Below are 18,981 nucleotides of genomic sequence, written 5' to 3'. Positions count from 1 at the left end.
CCAATGTACTTCTCGTCTTGGTCTATGGGGTGTCATCTTGTTTTAGTTTTCCCAAATTCCAGAGCAATCACCACAGTTCTCAAGGTCCTTTTCAAGACATCACTCTCTACTCCCTGCCAACGGAAAAGACTCAAGTAGCCAAGGCTTGTCTCTCTATCTCAGTTCAAATGATGGGTAGGCCTTTCATGTCAGCCACTGCAGTGGTCTTTCCACCTTAACCACCACCAAAAAACAAAACCCAACGCATCGAGTCAAGATTGGGATCCAAAAGGACAGCACTTAATTTATAATTAACGCTCGCAAGAGCCCAACCAAACACGACAATCTTAATACAGAAAAGAAAAGAAACACCCGATTAAGTTATCCGAAAGCCTAAAGCAACCGGCATCGTTGACGCCGATCAGCAAACACAAACACTACAGAACCAGTACCAGATTAAGTTATCCGAAAGCCTGAAGCAGCCGGCATCGCTGATGCCGATTAGCTATCAAACATGCAGCTAAAATAACTAGTGGAGTAGCTCGTCGTTTGGTTGGTTGAGATGCCCTCCGGGCCCCACCCATACCACTAGCTCCTATTGAGGGGCCCACTTGGGGCAGGCCGGGCTGAAGTGGGCCGACACCACCCTCGAGTCCAGCAGCTCTATGACCGGCGGGAAGCTCACACACCTCGGCACCTTGTACTGGTTGATGGAGGCCCCCCTGGAAATGGCGTAGTCCATGAGCTCCTCAAAGGTCCCTGCCTTGACCACCCTTATCTCCAGCGGCCCAATGGATCCGTCGGCCGCTCGGCTCTGCCGGTAGACCGTGTTCATCGCCTCCTCCATCTCCAGGCAGCATTTCTCCAGCGCTTCCCCCTCCGGCCACCTCCCTTCCTCCCTCACCAGAAGCTCCCAGTATATCACGTAGTGCCCCGGGATTGCCCGCGCGTCGGCCTGGCTCGTGTACTCCACCACGCTCGCCCCGTACGGCCGCAGCAGCGCCGACGCCCGATCCACGGCCGCCTGCAGCTCCGCCTCGTCGGTCTTATCCGACTCGATGCTCAGCAGGACGTTCTTCCTTCTTATGAACCGGAACTGCGGCGCCGTGTTGTGGAACCCGGTCACTCTTAGTATATCCCCGACTCGGTAACGGTATAGCCCAGCATATGTCGTGATCACCAGCTCGTACTCCTTACCGATCTCGACGTTGGCTAGGTCGACAAGTTTGATGGAATTTGGTCCGGTCATGGAGGAGGGCTTGTGGGGGAGGAATTCGAAGTAGGCCATATTGGGCATGATGGTGTAGGAGACCTCGCTAGGCTTGCACATAGGCTTGAGGTTGAGGCCAAAGTAGCACTCCGAGGACGCGTACATGGTGCAGGCCATCGGGAGGCCGCCGCTGTAGTACTCGAGGGTCGGGATGTACTGCGCCATGGCTCCGGTGACGATGACGTCGAGGTACTTGGTGTTGGGCCAGATTCTGGTGATGATGCAGGCCCAGCTGTCGGTGGAGCACTCGGAGGTGATGAATTGGGCGAGGGCGGGGTCGGGGCGGAGGAGCTCGGCCACGGCGTCTCGGACCGAGGGGTCGGTGATCCTCGGGTTGAGGGTGCCGGTGGCGATGTCGCTGGAGAGGTCCCGCCAGTGAAGCTGGAGGAAGCGGATGGCGCGGAGGAGGCCGGAGGCAAAGACGGCGCCGACGCGGAGGACCTCGAGGCGCCGGAGGAGGCCGCAGAGCATCTGGGAGTACATGCTCTGGAAGGAGTCGGCGCAGAGGATGGCGGCGGTGGGGCTGGTGTAGACGTTGTAGGGGTCGAAGGGGCGGCGCTTGAAGTGGTCGCTCTTGTAGTAGCTGGTGAGGACCGGCCGGGCGGTGAGGCCGCCGGGGGTCTTGGTCTCGGCCTTGATGAAGAGGAAGTAGAGGCCCTTTCCCTTGTCTAGGTCAGGCACGTATCTGTACTTGTTACACGTACCGTAAGATTGGACTCTTCAAAGTGAAAAAGTTTCTTCCATAAAAAGATACAAGCTCCCTGTGTACCATCTCGGATACTGGTTAAATGCAACCTACCCCTTCATGAATTGCAACTAGATGATGGCCTTGTATCAGTCCCATAAATTTAAAAATTAATCAATAATCTGCAGCCTTTTAATTCTTAAAGAGGTGCTCCGATGTAAATGCCAAACTGGATAACTACTGACCAAATTTAATTCACCGAGACTATAAACATGAATTTCTTGTCCAGGTCAGGTCGCACCTCAACCTCTCCCTCATCTCACATGCAGGTGATAGCTAGGTATCTTTCTTCTTACTTTTTTCTTTTTCATATTCTTTTTTTGTGTGTGTGTGTGTGTGGAGAAGTGATCAGACATTTAACGACTTTAATTCATATATTGTAATGCAGCGGATACTTGTTTACATGGGCAAAATCCATTGAGGTTGTCAAATGAAATAAAAGGACTTAAAAAAAAATATACCCACATGTTCATGACCGGCATGAGAAGGCTGTAGAGCAGCTGACGCCGGTCCAATTCCTCTTGAATGGTGGGCATCAACTTCCTCTCCCCAGCCGAAGTCCCAGAACTACCACACCAACCATCATCAATCACCATATTTTTTTTTTTCTTTTTTTTTTGAAGTACCACCACAGCTAGCTCTTAATAATATGAATCCGAAATCATGGACAAACACTAGCAAATACTAACGAAAACAAAGTGGTGCACCTGGTGAGGAACTCCGAGATAGGGTGGGCCGAGAGAATAGCCGACCGGTCGCCGTTTGCGATCCTTTGGATCTCCGGCTGCAGGTCCTCGTAGGTCACAACCGGGAGCTTCGCCTTGAACGCGTCCCGGTCCGTCGCCCCCCCTAACTTATACCTCTGCAAATACTCCGTCTCGGCGTTCCGGCTTAAAATCTCCGCCAGGACCTTCTCCTGCACCTTATCCGTGTTCGCCGTCGTCTCCTCGATAAACTGAAGCTTCTTCGCATCATTCTCGCATGCCGCCGGTCCCAGCGGTGTTGAAACGGTCGTCTCCACAGCCATTGCTAACTAACTTAATTAATCTCGAGATTAAATTAACGAGAGATATCGAGAGCTAAAGAGAGTAAGAGAGAGAGAGAGAGAGAGGAGGAAGGATGAGAACGGGATGGAGAAAGAGGCTCTAAAGGGATGGCTATTTATAGAAGAGGCTTTAGCCTTGGCGTCAGAGAGAGAGAGAGAGAGAGGGAAGGGGGGAGGGGTGGGGCCAGAGGAGAAACGGAGTGGGGGTTCGGGTTGTATCTTTTGTGCGAACGAATGATTCATCTTGTTTCGCGACGTCAACCGTTGGATCGCGTAACGTCCGTTTGGAATGCTTTCAGATCTGTGCAATACACGATCCGACGGTTGATGTCGCGCAAGAAGATTAATCATTCTTTGGCGCAAAAGATACGATCCGATCCCACGGAGGGGAGGAGGATGGAGCCATGCACGTAGGGGGACACGGGCAAGCATTGGTGTCGTCGGACGTGTTGGGCCGGAAGGGAGCAGGGGATGGCCCACGGGAGCGTCAGAGGCCCGGTTCGAGGCCGACATGTGGGCCCAGAGTCTCGGACACGCAGTCAGGGGCCAGGTCTGAGGCTGTCGTGGCGCACGTCATGGCGACACGTGGCGGCTGGGAAGGGCTGGGGTGGTGGGCCATGATAAGGATGGGCTGCCGGCGGCCCAGGCAGCTGCCGCAGCTAGTGACGTCCCCTTGGACGGATAGGGGAAGGAGATCATTATCATGTCTCTTCTCTCCTCTTAGCCGTCCAAAAATAATTTTGTATATTTGCAAAGGCAGTCTTAGATTGTTTAGTAGCATGACATATAAAATGTTGCAAAAAACTAAAGTTGTGTGCTGCCACATTGAATAATAGGAGAGTCTCACGTTGGAAGAGTGACTCTAGGGTTTTCGTTTTAGACCTAGTAACTTCTTTTTTTGGTGAATGAGACTTTCTGTACCTAGGTAAGTGAAGTGTTTTTGGCCTTGTGATTCGTGTGTTAGAAGGTGTGGATGGAGTTACTTTTGGAGTGAGAAGAGGCTGTGGGAGGTAGGAGGTTAGATGGACAATATGTGGTTTCAAGGGAGATTGAGTGCTATGTCAGCCTAGGCATGACATGGACCGAGAGATATGGTGGGTAATGCGTGACTTTTTGAAGTGAATGATTTGATATCATGGTGGGGGAGAATAGGTGCCTTCTATACATAGGCCTATATGAAGCCATCGTTTTCCAAGGTCGATGATTCCTATGCAACATCGGAACAAAATCTTTACAATTAATTGTTTAGTGATCAATGATAATGAGTTTCAAGGAATTCCTTGAATGCTAGATGATGTGGTGTAGATTTGCTAACTTGATCTAGGTACACACTGAAGTCAACTTTACCTTGGTATTGACCAAAGTGCTGGATTGATCCAACCGAACAATGGGGGAGCGCTACATAACCCTAATTTAAACCTATTTAAAAGCGGTTAATGCCTATTAAGGGCGTGATCGCGATCTTAGGAGCGGTTACACTAGTTCGCCTATTACTGTCTATCAAAATGGTTATCAGAACATGTGCAACGTGGAAATCATTATCAAGCAGTTAATGCACACCTAGTCAATCTTGGAAATGAATGCCCGACCCTATTCTATAAAAGAGGATGATCGAACTCTATATATGTTTTTGAACCCATTTTCTCTGTTAAAACTCTATTACTCTCAAACTTTCCACTATTTCCTTAGAATCCAAGTGACTCAAGCATCAAAGTGTCTTTTGTTGGACAAATTCTAGAAAGTGGACTTCCTTTCTTGTTTAGGTTGGCCAGGTGATCCATTCGGTCCAAACTCAGGTTCAATCGTCATTAACTTCTTCCACCAATATTTCAGCCTAACTTCTAAGCTCGGAGCCCAACTTGCCGACCTCACCTCTTCACTTCAGTCTTTGATCAATCTGGGCTTCTTGGTTTGGATATTAGCGGCACACTAGGCATGTTATACAAGGAAAATATAGATGTGAAAGCCATGCATGTCTTTCTCTTTTTAAGCTAACAGAATATGGTCCAGATGGAAGTCAATAAGGTAATATATTATGAAATACTTGAGTATTCGAGATAGAAATCACTTCTTTTAGGAATTGATGGTTATTGCTTAATCGACTCAACAATGCTTAATCTTTAATCTTTATACAAATCTTATCTCTTAATTGACTACCATAATTTGTACAAAAAAAAATGACTACTATAATCTTGTGTCATGTATAGCACACAAAGGCTAGCAAACACGCTATAAAGAAAAAAAGATGGATTACTATAACTATTTATCTACTTGCTGCCTATGGTGGCTAGTTTGAAATTTCTCGGGTAATCTTCAACTCTTTCAAGAACCCTAGTCGATGCTTCAGGACAGTTTCTAGTTTTTACTTATGGATTCAGATATGTATTATAAGTACATTTAGTTTCATCTCTTGGTGAAGCGGAGGGGTATGCTTTGTACAACATGAGCTACTCGAGGATTTTAAATTAATCTATGTCTCATTCCAAGACTAACTTTTTCTCCACGAAGTGTTTAATATTCCAATCTAATTGATGGCATGAAACATGTAACTAAAAATAGTATGAAAGTGCTAACATCATCAGAGGAATGGTTAACATAATGGTAGAATATTTGATCCTGTAAATAGAGCAAGTCCTAGTTGTTTACTTGATGCTTCATGATCACAATTAGTTTGATAGAGGTAAACAACTATATTATTAGGCCATCAAACTGAATCAATCAAAAGATGCACTAAAATTCCAACTATATTATGCTAATCCACCAGGCCAAATTGAGATGGAGACGATATAAAATATGGCAACTCTAGACCAAATGCACAAATTTTTTTTTTCTTTTTCCTTTTTTTTTTTTTTGGGCGATGTTAAAAGTGCTGTGGACCACCTTGTTGCCCATCACGGTCATGACATTCACCAAACACTGTGTCACTGTTACAAATTAATTGATCTTTGACAGTAACATGCTAGGATTGGTGTCTAGATTATTAGGGGGAATCCTCAACTCCTAATGGAGATTAATCATTTGATGAAGTGCGATTGGAGAGATCGGTTTGATAGGGAAAGCTGGCCTGTCTCTTTCCCCTTTAATCACATTAGTCTAATGGTATTCGTTTGTTTTCAAAGGAGCAGATATCAAGAAATACTAATCAACAAACCACTAGAGCAAGAAAAGTGGGGGCGTGAACAGAATAATGGCATCCATTGTCACCAAAAGATATAGAAGTTTTAGGGTGGTCCAAGCTGGTTAGGCATGGTGTTTCTTGTTAAGGCCTACTTGTTATCTTCCTACGTTGAAATCTGTCTCAAGATTTCAGTAGAAAAGCATCTAGAGTTCAAACCAAGGTTCATATAGTATATGCTTGCCCTGTAGGTGTTTTAGGACGGCAAGGAAGAGCGAAGACTATGAGGTTCCAATCTTGCTCACGCTAAACACTCAAACCCACATTGCATTAAAATTATAACAGGAGTGATAGAGATGTGGTAACCACATGTCACCCACATTGCTAAAATATACATAGAGAATGATAGAGATGGATGAACCACATGTCGTGCGTTGAATATATAGCAAACATCTAGCAGTTAGCAAGAAATTATTCCATCCGGTTGCCAAACCCAGACATAAAATTCTCTAATTCAAAATACACCACATGATGATGAACAGCTTAATTTTTGTTCAAAATATGAAGCATGAACTAATTTGTTCGGCGTCTATGAATATTAAAATAAATAAATAAATAAATCGAAGAAAAGCTGAAGATACAATATATCAATATATATAATGATTGGAGTTCCTTAGATCAATTCTTCACAAAATGCTCCGCATTCGTTAGCCAATAACTCAGCCCTATAATAAGACTTCAAACTTATGTTATGTGCGATCGACGTATGTATGTTTGTCGTTCTCCCTTATTTTTATTTTCTAGTTTTTTAGGTTACAAGGAGTGCAATGAACCATGGTAAAGAACGTAGACTACTTGAGAGATTTTTTTTTTTTTTTACACCGGCTCCTCATATCGAACGTATATGAGTGCAGCTAAGAAAATCAAAAGACAGAAACAAACTCAGTGAGAAGGAAACATTTGCATGGTCCACCTAGTGGAACTTTTTCGAGTGATGCGCCGCGTAGGAGGCAACCCAATCAGCAACTGAGTTGGCCTCTCGGTACACATGCGTGGCCCTGAAGGAGCCGCAATCCGCTGTCATCCACTGTATGTCAAGGAGCAAGGGCTGCCCATCCGACTCAGAAGGTCGCCCGCAGATACCCTCTATCACCGAGGCTGAGTCGCCCTCTAAGTGGATGTGCTCTGCACTCAAAGCGTGCCTTGCAAGGGTAAAACCCTCCCATGCCACCTGCTGCTCCGCACCCATGATGGAGATATCAAAGATCCGCCTACCGCCATCCGCCTCTTGAGAGATACTTGGCATATATTTCCTCAAAGAGAGAGAGAGAGAGAGAGAGAGAGAGAGAGAGAGAGAGAGAGATACTTCTACCAAAGATAAAATAAGATATACTAGGCATATGTGGTCGAACAACTGTTTGCTGATAACATACATCAGCTACTTGTGCACCCATGCCGAAGTTATGTCTTGCTCCATGTCTCTGTGCAACCCCTGCTTCTGTTGCTTCATGTAACTAGTGCTCAAAATCCAAGCCCTTCACAAAATCTTATTCGAATCTACAAGGATTTCAAGTGGTACATCCTCGAATGAGAGGAGAAGGAAGCTGACAACTCAGCTCTGTCCTTTATTTTGTTATGCTTTACTTGCTCTCGAATCTAATTTTTATCTTGTTGGCAGAAACAAAATTTTTAGTCAACAGAAACAGAGACTCTAACATCAGTCTTATGCATATAATATATGTCTATTATACATCAATAAAGAGCTGCTAGAACAAAAACAGTGATTCATTTCATACTTCTAAACAAGCTGCAACTTCAGTTTAGCTAGGAAAGAAAGAAAATGAAGAAGCATAATGAATAAAAATAGCTGCAACTTCAGTTTAGCTAAGGTGGGTGATTTTTAAAAGTAAAAAAAAAAAAAAAGTGGCAGATTCCTACTGATGGTGCTAATGTAGAACTGCTATAATTTGGCAAGGATTATATTAATCCTAACAAGGTAGCACCTTCATGATGCTAAATATTGCAAATTGCGTTTATTTTACAGATGAAAAGACTGGTTGTTGGCATGCACGTCTATTAAATTACAGATGCTTAATAATGATCATAATTTTAACACCTCGTTGGCTACAAATATAAGAGGTTGGCAGCATCGCTAGGACTCTATTTTGGATTGAATGCAGCGTATTTCTATAGAACTTATCATGCATATATCGACATGTTAAAAAAAATCTTACAGCTAGAGAAACCATTACGTAGGAACATGATCACATTGGTCTCTAATTCAGGACGACCGGAACCTCTTCAATCACACTAAAAAGAAATCTCACTTTGTTTAATCCCCACGCCTCCCCCTCGCTCGAAGAAAATAAAATAAAATAAGCAAGATTGCGAAGAAATAGATAGATCTGTTAGGTGGAAACCATATAATCAAAACACCGTAGGACAGTGTGTTCTCTCTTCCAAGTCGACCATAAAGTCTAAGTCCAAATCCGAACACTGCACGCATGAAATGCATGTTTAAGTCTGAAAAGTCAAGTGATATGTACGGATGAATTATGGAGAAGAGAAACACCCCCCACACACACACAAAAAAAAAAAAAAAAACAAAGTCCTAAAGAACCGGCACTGAAAAAATTATTGGTTGGATCGGATTTACTAGCGCTACAGTATACGATGGCCCCCAAGAAGAAGAACAAACTGCAGTCGCATATGAATTTGTGGTTGAATGGGTCTATAGTTGATGAGTTGGTAGATCTAGTTTAACTAATAATATTTTTTCCACGTCTCTCTCGAGTCACCTCCAGCTATCCATCAAAATAATATATTTTTTTCCTCATGTCACCCAGCCTAGCAGAAGCTTTTCTTTCTTTGTTACTGCTGGTGCTCCTGTTATTAATTTCTTGGCCAGGTGAGAGCCCCAACAACCGGCTAGAAGTGCAACTTGATTGGAGTTGAGTCATACTGCACTCACCTGCCTCTCGGGGTTCCTTTTAGAAGTGCACTCACTTCTAAAGGAGATACAGAGAAAATAATTCCAAGATGGAAGTGTTGGGGGAGGCTCCATTATTATTTCCACTTTGTTTTAGATCACGCGTGGGATTACATGCAAGGGATGAGAAAACGCGTGGTAATGGCAAAAGGGCAAGGCAGAGGAAAAGGAAAAGACTTGAGCCAAAGAAAAGGCTGCTTGAGCCCATTTGGATGAGCAAGATTCTTGAAGCAATGAGAGACATGAGCCCCTTTTTGGTCGAAATCGAACCAGATATCATGTCCTTTTGTACGGATTCATGTGTGGGTTGCCCACTAGATATCTGCCCAACCACCTTTTGAGACGAAAAGAAGTTTCAAAACGCCTGGTTGGATCTGCCTCGTTTTCTTGGAAAGATTGGAAACTGCAATTTGTGGAAAGTTCAGGTGATAGTTATATACTTAGATTCAGACCAACTAGGCTATAGTGCTATAATATCTGTTAAAATCATATGATTGATTAGGTCTTTTGATTGATTGATTATACCAAACTTAGTCAGCCTTACCAAATTTCATCAGCCTCTCAGTCCGTATAAAGACTGCTCATGTATATTGTAAAACAAGATAGAATTATTAGTTTCTTCTCTTATTCTTTTATTTTCAACTTGGTATCAAAGCAAGATTTTCGATCTCTTATTTCTGAACTCAAGTTGGTGTCCACTTTACTACCTTGAGTTTAAGGAGGGATATTCAAATCATATGATTGATTAGGTCCTTTGATTGATTGATTATGCCAAATTTAGTTAGCTTTACCAAATTTCGTCAGCCTCCCAATCTATATAAAGGCTGCTCTTGTACATTGTAAAATAAGATAGAAATACTAGTTCTTCTCTTATTTTTTAATTTTCAAGTATATCTATTAGTTTTTACAATGTAAAATGTTGGTGTTAGACTATCTCATTGTTAATTTCACCAATTATTTTGAGGTATCAAAATTTGAATTCGAAGAAAATGTTTTCATTCTAGAGAAATTAATAGTTATAGTTAATATGACCATATTGTAATAGCTAAGTTATTTTCAGTCTTGTATATTATGATAACAAGAAGATGGCACAAATAGTAATGAAGAATGTTTTTTTTAAGTTATATTTTCTCAATGTGATACATTTTAACGGAGTTGTTCAACACAAGCTATGCATGATATGCATGCACGCGCCATTTGGCAAATTATTGAAATGTTTGTTCTTGATATTTTACCTTAATTGAATGCACATAGTTTTAATTTTTTTGCAAAATTTTCTATTTCTGATCACTAATTATAGGAATCATAAGCTAAGCATACCACATATTCTTTTATAACTAGAAAAGAAACTAAGATTTGTTTGAGTAAAGAGAATGGAGTTCCCTTTAAAAAATGATTAAAAAAGGGATAAAGAGCATGGAAGGCATAATATCTTGCATGGCTTTTGGTGGATTATTGGCACAAATTTTCTTTGTTCACTCTCTGCTAAAGTGCACACTGTACCATTCCCTCTACTTTTGGGGAGGAAAATGATGAGCATAGTGGATGGTTGATTTGATGTTGAAACTTAGTGTTGTCAATCAAAAAGAGATGTTAAAAATTGAAGTGACGCAAAAATATTAAATATTTCGGGACCTTTCATGCGCACCAAACCCATTTTCAATATAGTGAAAACTCTTCCAGACAAATTTTATTTAACAAAATAGAACAAGGTACACGAAAGTTTAAATTGTATTACCGATGAAAGGTCATCTTTGAGAAACTTTCCACATTGAAGCATGCATGGGAGAGAGTCACCTACGTGAGATAGATGCTGGGGGCAAATTGCATTCTCCTTGAAGGTGACTCAGCCATAGTGATCGAGTGGATCCGGAGCCGGAGCCGAGTCATGATGCTGGCTTTAGACTGCTACTACGCAGCATCCGTAGGCTTTTAGCCTAGTATGGACTCTCGGAGGCCACATATATATACCGGAAGGCGAACAGCATAGCTGACTGGGTGGCTTCATTTGTTGCTCACCATGCTGGAGGCTTCATCTGGGCCGATCACGTGGCGATACCTCATGCTTTGTGTTAGCTTCATGCCCGACATGTGAGTTGCCGTTGTGCCAAAAAAAAAAAAACTTATATATTAAAATAAGAGATGTTCTTGATGATATATTATTTTATAAGATATTATTGATATTTAACTTAGTAGCTTGTATATAATTAAAAATTCATGAGATATTAGTTTGAGTCCTGTTCTGATGCATTTTATCTTTATAGTATCTTTTAGAGAAATTAAATACCAGCCATCCAATTTTAGAAGGGCAAAGTTGGCTTTACAACTTCAAGCGGATGGTTCAAACACAAGCTCATGTCGTAGCTTTTCTTTGCTCCAGAACTTGAATCCCACCTGGAGGGTTCGGGTTGCATCTTTATGACGAAAGAATGATTCACTTCTTTTGTGACGCCAAGGGAGGTGTCACAGGGTAGCTCAATCTATTCTCTCAGTATCTCAATCTATTCTACCATATGGCTTAATTAATTTATATTATTTGCTACCAACACACTTTTTTTTTTCATAGGAATGTTGGTATACAACTTATCGTATCTTTTCTAGCAATCTCATCAGCACTTAATCCATATTTAGAACGAATGATCATTTGCTTGAGTTCTATATCACGAGGAAGGTGAAGAGAGGGGGTAGATACAGGAGCCATCATCTCACCACAGTTTCTCAAGCTGAATCCCTCTAGCATCTACTAGCATACAATTGTAGAGACCCCTAAAACGATGTTTCGACCAAACACATGGTATCATTCCACTGCATCAACCATACTATCCATGCACCAAATATCTCAAAGGCATGGTATGATTGATTAGAAGGGTTGGTGATACACCTCTAATCTGACTAAAATTCACCAGAAGGAACAGCTAATCAAAGCACACCACGACCTCAACACTTGGCGGGTCGGGAGCGGTCCACCGGACGGGCCCAATGCCATACCGCCGAGCTTATCTATCGGGAGCTCTCTATAGTTGGTTGCATCTTTATTGGGGGACCTAGTGATCATCACGATACCACCGATGTGACAAGCAGAATGTCGTCCGCCTGCGACGCATTCACACCCAATATCCGGGTCGCACTTAAACCAGTCATTCTAGGCCGACCCATGTGCCCACATCCTCTGATTGCAAGTAAACTGTTCTACCCAACATACACAAAAGAAAAAAGGTAAGCAATAGAAAAAATAATCTAACAAATTGAGAGATAACCTCCTTCTATTCTCTGAGAATTACACTAACTTAGGTATCGAAGGGTCTCCCGTCGGATACATTCCAACCAGAGGACTTCCTTGCTCTATGTTGTTTTAGGTTGGGGCTTTGCTATCCGACGAGGATCTCAGCCACGACAATTGAGCATCGCTCGTCTTCCCCGATCCTTACTAAAGCAGCCGACCAACGAGCTCTTCGGCATCGTCATATCTATTACCACGGTGCCTATGACCAGTCAGTATTTAGCGGCAACAGATTGGCACTAGAAAAAGGTTTTGTCTTTCCATTATTATAAAATCTCGAAGAGCTCAACCAGCACCTATTACTTCCCAGCTAAACATGTTGAAGAAGTCTGGCGGCTCTTTATAAAGTCCACGGAGGGTTCCACCTCCGCTAGAGCCACAAACGGCTCCGATAGTGACCTCTGAACAATTCCAACTACTATTTCAACAAGTTTAGGCATTGACTGTTGCGATCCAACACATGCAGTAGCCAATTACCCCTCAGCAGCCACAGCACCAGGAGCCCCCAAGCAGCACCATCGAGAGGGCCTGGATGGCTCGGGTCAATGTTCTCTACCTTGAAGTGGGGTTAGGTACCTCTCGACCAGCCTTTCCGTCGCCATAGCTCCAGCAAAGCTCCACACAGTCCCTATGGCCAGCCATGGAGTCATGTGTAAGAAAACCCATCTCGATCCACTGACTCTCTCTCTGAAGAGGAGTCAGCCTCCGGTCATTCCTCCTCCCACCAACATAACCAGATCCCTAGGAGGGAGACCAGCCTCGATCACAAGCTTAATGAGATGCACCAGTGCCTCAAATATTTGCATGAGTACCAAGCTAATCATGACCGAGATGTGGAGTTCACTACCGAACCTCCGAACCTCCATTCTCGATGAAGATAATGGGGGAGCATCCCCCCCCCCCCCCGCCGTTTTAAGATGCCGCAGTTGGAGACATATGATGGCACCTCGGACCCTCTAGATCATTTAGAGAGCTCCAAGGCTCTTATGATGCTCTAGGGTGCATCTGAGAAATGAAATTGAAGCCTTAATCCAACGGGGACACCTTAGTGCCTATGTTCGAAACCCTTGGGGCCGAGCTGATCCTACTCGGAAGCGACTCACTCCCGAGGAGAAGCCAGATAACCAACCGATAGCTAGAGTCATCAACACCATAGCCGATGGAACGACCGCTGGTGGAGCTAGCTCGTCTGCTTGAAGAGCTTATGTGCGAGCAACTTGTGTGGAGAGCTTGTTGAGAAAGAAATTGTGGATAGAGAAAGTCATTTTCTTCTTGGATGCCGACCGAGAAGGTTACAAACCCCCCATGATGACGTCATTGTAATCTTTCTTTCTATTACAGATTATGATGCAAAAAAATAGTAGATAATGGAAACTTGGCAGACATCATGTTTTGTGAGGTCTTTTCTACAATGAATCTACCAGCTAAGAGGCTTCAGAGGATTACCTCGCCTCTGGTCGGCTTCTCTAGAGATCCAATTCCCGTGGAAGGGGTCATCACACATATTGTCATAGCAGGACGAGCCTCATAGCAAACCACGGGCATGATGGATTTTTTGGTTGTCAATGTCCTCTTGGCTTACAACGCCATTTTGGGGCGACTAAATTTAAATGCCCTACATGTTGTAGCCTCCACTTACCACCTACTGATGAAGTTTTCGAGCAAATTTAAAGCCCGAGGTAACCAAGTGCTCGCCCAAAGATGCTACATGGCTGTGTTCAAGGAAAAGAAGCCTAAGGAGATGCTTCCCATCGAAAGCTTCAATTTTTGTGATAGTCAAGGGCAATAGTGCAGGGACCCACTTGAAAACCTTTGCACTGTGCCTCTTGATGAGACGAAGCCGAACCAAACAGTGCAAATCAGAACCCATCTTGATGATATCGTTCGAGTACAAGTCCAGGAATTCCTCCATGCTAATGCAGATGTCTTTGCCTAGTCGACCTTTTATATCGCAGGTATAGACACGAAAGTTATTATCCACAAGTTGTGTGGACCCCACTCATTGATCGGTCCAATAGAAAAAAAGGAGCTTTGTCCCTAAAAGGTAGAAGGTGATCAAGGAGAAGGTAGAAAAGCTTCTTCGTCTAAGTTTCATTCTAGAGATGGACTACCTCGATTGGCTGGCCAACGTTGTGCTGGTTAAGAAGCCAAACAGAACATGGTGAATTTGTGTCGACTTCACTGACCTCAACAAGGCATGCCTGAAAGATGGCTTCCCCCTATCGAGAATTGACCAGCTGGTCGATGCGACTTCAGGCCATCAGCAGCTTTATAGATGCCTTCTCGGGCTACAATTAGATCCAGATAACGCCTGAGAACGAGGAGAAAACCTCCTTCATCACTGACAGAGAGTTTTACTGCTATAAAGTTTTGTTCTTTGGATTGAAGAATTCTGGTGCCACCTATCAATGCCTGGTCAACAATATATTCGAGCACCAGATGGGCCGCAACATGGAGGTTTATGTCAATGATATATTGATGGAAAGCAGACATGCCAGACATCATGTTATTGATCTGGACGAGACCTTCCCCGATCTCTACCAAAGTAGCCGACCATCGAGCTCTCCAGCATCATCACATCTATCGTCGCGGTGCCTGGGGCCAGTCAATTTTCAATGGCAGCAGTTCACATTCCTCAATCCAATTCACAACCAAACTACCTGACAAATATAATATTGAAGAGTTGCTATGATATGTATGAATTTGTGTTATCCAGATACTTCTTCGTCATGCATAAAGAGTCAAGCAATGCCATGGTAGCTCGAAAAAATCGCTCGAAAAAATTCACTCCATGGTCTTCCACCATTCATGTTGCTTCATTGTATAACACAATTCACAATCCAAGAACAAAGGGAGCTATGAGAATGCAATACACTGGAATGGTGATATTTTTGAGTTACATTTCCGAGTTGCTAAAACATTTTTGTGAAGGATCACAAGCTTGAACGACAGATCCATTGGACATAGAGTTCTCAGTTGATGATGGGTGCCTCGCAATATATTGTCTACTAGCTTAGTAAATTGCTCAAATAGATAGAACAACAGACTCACAAGGCCGCCATGGCAGTTAGCTTACCATGGCCATGGCTGGAGTACGCGAGGTTCTCTAGAGTTGTTTTTGGAACTGAATCTTGTTGCATTACTTCGATCAAAATTTAAAAATTCAGTAAAAGATCAAAAGAAGTTAAAAAAGGTCAAACATCGACATTTGTTTAAAACTACTTTTTAAAAAAAGATTCTAAAAATATGTTAGTCCTCTTTACACATAATCTTTACATGGGCTAAATGGGCTGTGTCTGGGCCTTGCATGGTGCTTTCTTCCTTGTACCCGATATCTCATCTTTCTGGGTCTGAATCAGGCCTGTTAGAAGTCTCGCATGCCAAATGTATATGGATTGTCGAATATAAATTTGTACTGTTAAAACTGCTATAAATTTTTATTTTACATTAAATTTTTTTTGAGGGAAGTATTGTATTAATTTGTATCCAGCCAGCTTGACACGTGACATTTCAATCCTGATAAGCACATAGTAATATTCCTTTTTATGTTTAAATAATATATAGTGTAAAATAATAAGACGTTCTCTCATCTTTTCATGTCAGTTAGGAACGTACCACACGGTAATGTCATTATTTGCATGCAGATGTGGTCCAAATCCTTATATCTGCCATTGGTGAAAACCACAGAAACTTTACGTATTATGATACCAGAAGTACCAAAGAATTGTCTCGAGCAAATAAAGCTAAAAGTTCATGGAGATCTAATTTACCGGCGCAGGGCAGTATGCTAAAAATCAATATATACTGGCTTATGGAGCATTGATTATAAGCCGGACCTCGGATCTAAATTTTATTAATTTTTAATTACGCTTTGAGTTGGGCCTATATAAAATTTGATATTTTTTATGCCTAAGTTTGGCCGATGATCAGATTTAGTTTGTAGTGGCAAAGTAGACAAGCTCATGCCTAAGGTATTGGGCTTGGTGTTTGTGCATGATTTAGTTTTTCTAAGAGCTAAAGCTAGAAAGGCCATTGCTCTCCGAGACAGAATACATTTGGAACACGTTTGGTTAGGAAGAGTTAGGCACTGGAATAGGAATAAAAATGAGTGGCTTCTATTCCAACCATTTGGTTGGGAGGAGTTCCATTTCTATTCTGATTCTAAGGAGAAAAGTAATGCTCCAATCCTCCAAAATTTAATCTCAACTCTCATCTAGTATTCAAATTACATTCTAATTTTGATTTCAATTCCAATCACGAACCAAACGCGTTGGAAAATATAGGTGATGGAGAAAATGTTGGACATCTGGACCTCAAATTAGACCGACCTCCTTCACCTTGGTGTAAACCGAGATGAACAATTTCGACGAAAGCCGACGAGCCGATCTGCATGTGCTAATAACAACCATAGTTATGACAATATTACTGTCGACGCACGATCAGCGTGATCACCATCGTACATTGCTTATTAGGAACGTTTTCCACATTGTAAATGCGCTACCGACCGTTATTTGGTAAATAAAGACATGTCGCGCCAAATCAGGTAATGGATCAATTAGCTACTCTATATAAAGGGGTAGTCCGAGAGTCCTCAGGTAAGCTCATTCAGAGACTCTACTCTGCAAAGATTTCTTCCTTCCACATTGTTGTCTCACTGTTCTGACTTAGGCATCCGTAGTTTCCTGCCAGAAATCTTTCATAACCAGTTCTTCCATGCCTCGATCGACTCGTTCAGTTCGGTTCTCACCAACCTTATAGCCATTCGACCCATACTCCGACCTCGGTCTAAGATTCTGCGGCAACAATAGCTATTCCAATTTTCATTCCCAAATATTCCAAATTCAATTCTGATTTTGATTGACCAGGCATACCTTTTTTGTGAAATGGGCAAACTCACCATTAGCTACATGATGCTTGGGCCATGACGTCCTCGCCGGGCTTAAACAACATACCGTTAAGTTGAAACAGGAGGGTTTAAATGAAATGGCATGGAAAAAAAGAAATATGTCGTCATTCTGTAAGTTGGGCTAAAGTTTCTCCAGCTTGCCGCTTGCTCAAGCTCTTTCTTTGGGTATTTTAAGATCAGTTCGAGCTCGGTTTATGCCTCACTTTTGGTTAAGCTCAATGATGAGAAGGACAGGCTACGTTGCAAGGGTTTGTCATGGAGGCTAAACTTGAAACACTGTCAATGGGCCTACTCTTAGCAGAGTATTCCATGATGCCCTTAAGATCCATGTACACTTGCACTTAATCCAATTAATCAAATCCAATCCAACCCGACCCGGTCTAAATTTTGCTTGAGATGGATCCGGGCTGGGTGAGAGAAACCCCGACCCCAAACACAATTGGATCGCGCAGTGGTGCTAGGATTCAGATTTAGACCCGTGTTGGGTTTTCCAGTAGATCCATGCTCCAATGGGTGCCAAAATTGGGCCGGGTCCTCAATTCCCTCCGGTGGTATCCGATGGGTCGCATTGGGTCCTCGTGTTCCGGGACGCAAACAGGTTAGCCCAGGACCAAGTCCGTCCGTCCTGCGTTGGTCATTTGTAAGTCAGTCTGGGCCAAGAACTAGGGCGTGTGACCCAACGCATCCACCCGGCACCGCACCTCGCTCCGTCAAATCCGTGCGCTGCCCTGGCGACCCAGAAAAGAAACAAACGCGAAGCCAAGCCCTCGATCCTTCCACGCTTCCAGAGGGCTCCAGCCTTTGGGAGTCGCACTCACTCCATCCCTCCTCTTTCTTTCTTTCTTTCTTTTTTCCATCTTCGCTGCTTCTTGTCTTCGGCTATTCCTTCTCTCTCTCGCCCATCCATAGCTCGGCGGGAGCACGCAGCTTCTCGCGCCGCGGCATCCATCTGGACTTTATAATATTAAAATAGGAAGGAAGGAAAGAAAGAGAGAGAGAAAGAAAAGGGCACCGCTTTCGCTCTATTCTTATTCTCTCTCACCGCTCGCACGAGCAGAGCTCGGTTGTGACCGGCGCTGAAATTATCAAGGTAAAGCTCCGACCTGCCTTTACTTCTCGTTTTATTTTACCCTTTTTTTTTGTCAAAATTATTTCTGTTTTGTTTCTTTGGCTCTATTTGTTGCTCGGTTTCTCGGGGTTTTTCTTCTAGTGAGAAAATGTGGCGTTCTTGATTAACCCTAGAGGGAAAGAACAAGAAGAGAGAGGCAGAGCGGGGAAGGTAGTGTGTGTGGTCGTGTTTGTGGCTAGGAATGGATGGAGATTAGATGGATGATGGCATGGGTTGTGGGAGCCGCATCTTTTGTGAATTACGTATTCATATGTCGAAAACCCTAGAAGTTAGATCTTCGTATGGTAAGGTGATTGTGGGAGGAAGAGTTGGGGAGTGGTAGGAGGAGGGCTGATACATTGATGTGATTGAGGGGGGAATGTGAATTAGTTTATGCGCAAGATCAAGGAGTGCGAGGACAAAACTGGATGCTGTATCATATGAATGAAAAGAGTAGCATATTTCAACAAAATTCAAGAATGTATCTAAGAAATTTTCAATTTCTTTTTCTTAAAGATTTTATTTTGCAAGAAGAAGGAAGGTA

At 43.1% G+C, this 18,981-nt stretch overlaps 2 protein-coding genes across 4 annotated transcripts in view; one reads left to right on the top strand and one right to left on the bottom strand.

Annotated features, from left to right (window-relative positions):
* Positions 1-257: 257 nt before the first annotated feature.
* Positions 258-3,110, bottom strand: LOC103700908 (probable indole-3-acetic acid-amido synthetase GH3.8). Its single transcript, XM_039114446.1, has 3 exons — positions 2,702-3,110; positions 2,460-2,561; positions 258-1,934 (listed from the first exon to the last, which is right to left on the bottom strand). Exons 1-3 carry the CDS (start codon positions 3,019-3,021, stop codon positions 575-577), a joined length of 1,782 nt encoding a protein of 593 aa, XP_038970374.1. The 5' UTR covers positions 3,022-3,110; the 3' UTR covers positions 258-574.
* A 14,918-nt stretch (positions 3,111-18,028) lies between these two features.
* LOC103700823 (homeobox protein HOX1A) overlaps positions 18,029-18,981 on the top strand; it is a 47,042-nt gene continuing 46,089 nt past the window's right edge. Inside the window, exon 1 of one of the 3 annotated variants that reach the window (XM_039114445.1) lies at positions 18,029-18,419. The gene's annotated coding sequence lies outside the window, so the exon portion shown is untranslated. The remainder of the gene's footprint in view (positions 18,420-18,981) is intronic. The other 2 variants (XM_008782701.3, XM_017841289.3) reach the window with 2 other exon arrangements.

Source organism: Phoenix dactylifera, chromosome 16 (genome assembly GCF_009389715.1).
Source record: "Phoenix dactylifera cultivar Barhee BC4 chromosome 16, palm_55x_up_171113_PBpolish2nd_filt_p, whole genome shotgun sequence".
Lineage (NCBI taxonomy): Eukaryota > Viridiplantae > Streptophyta > Magnoliopsida > Arecales > Arecaceae > Phoenix > Phoenix dactylifera.
Note: the sequence above shows the minus strand (reverse complement) of the source record. Positions and strands in the feature narration are given on the sequence as shown.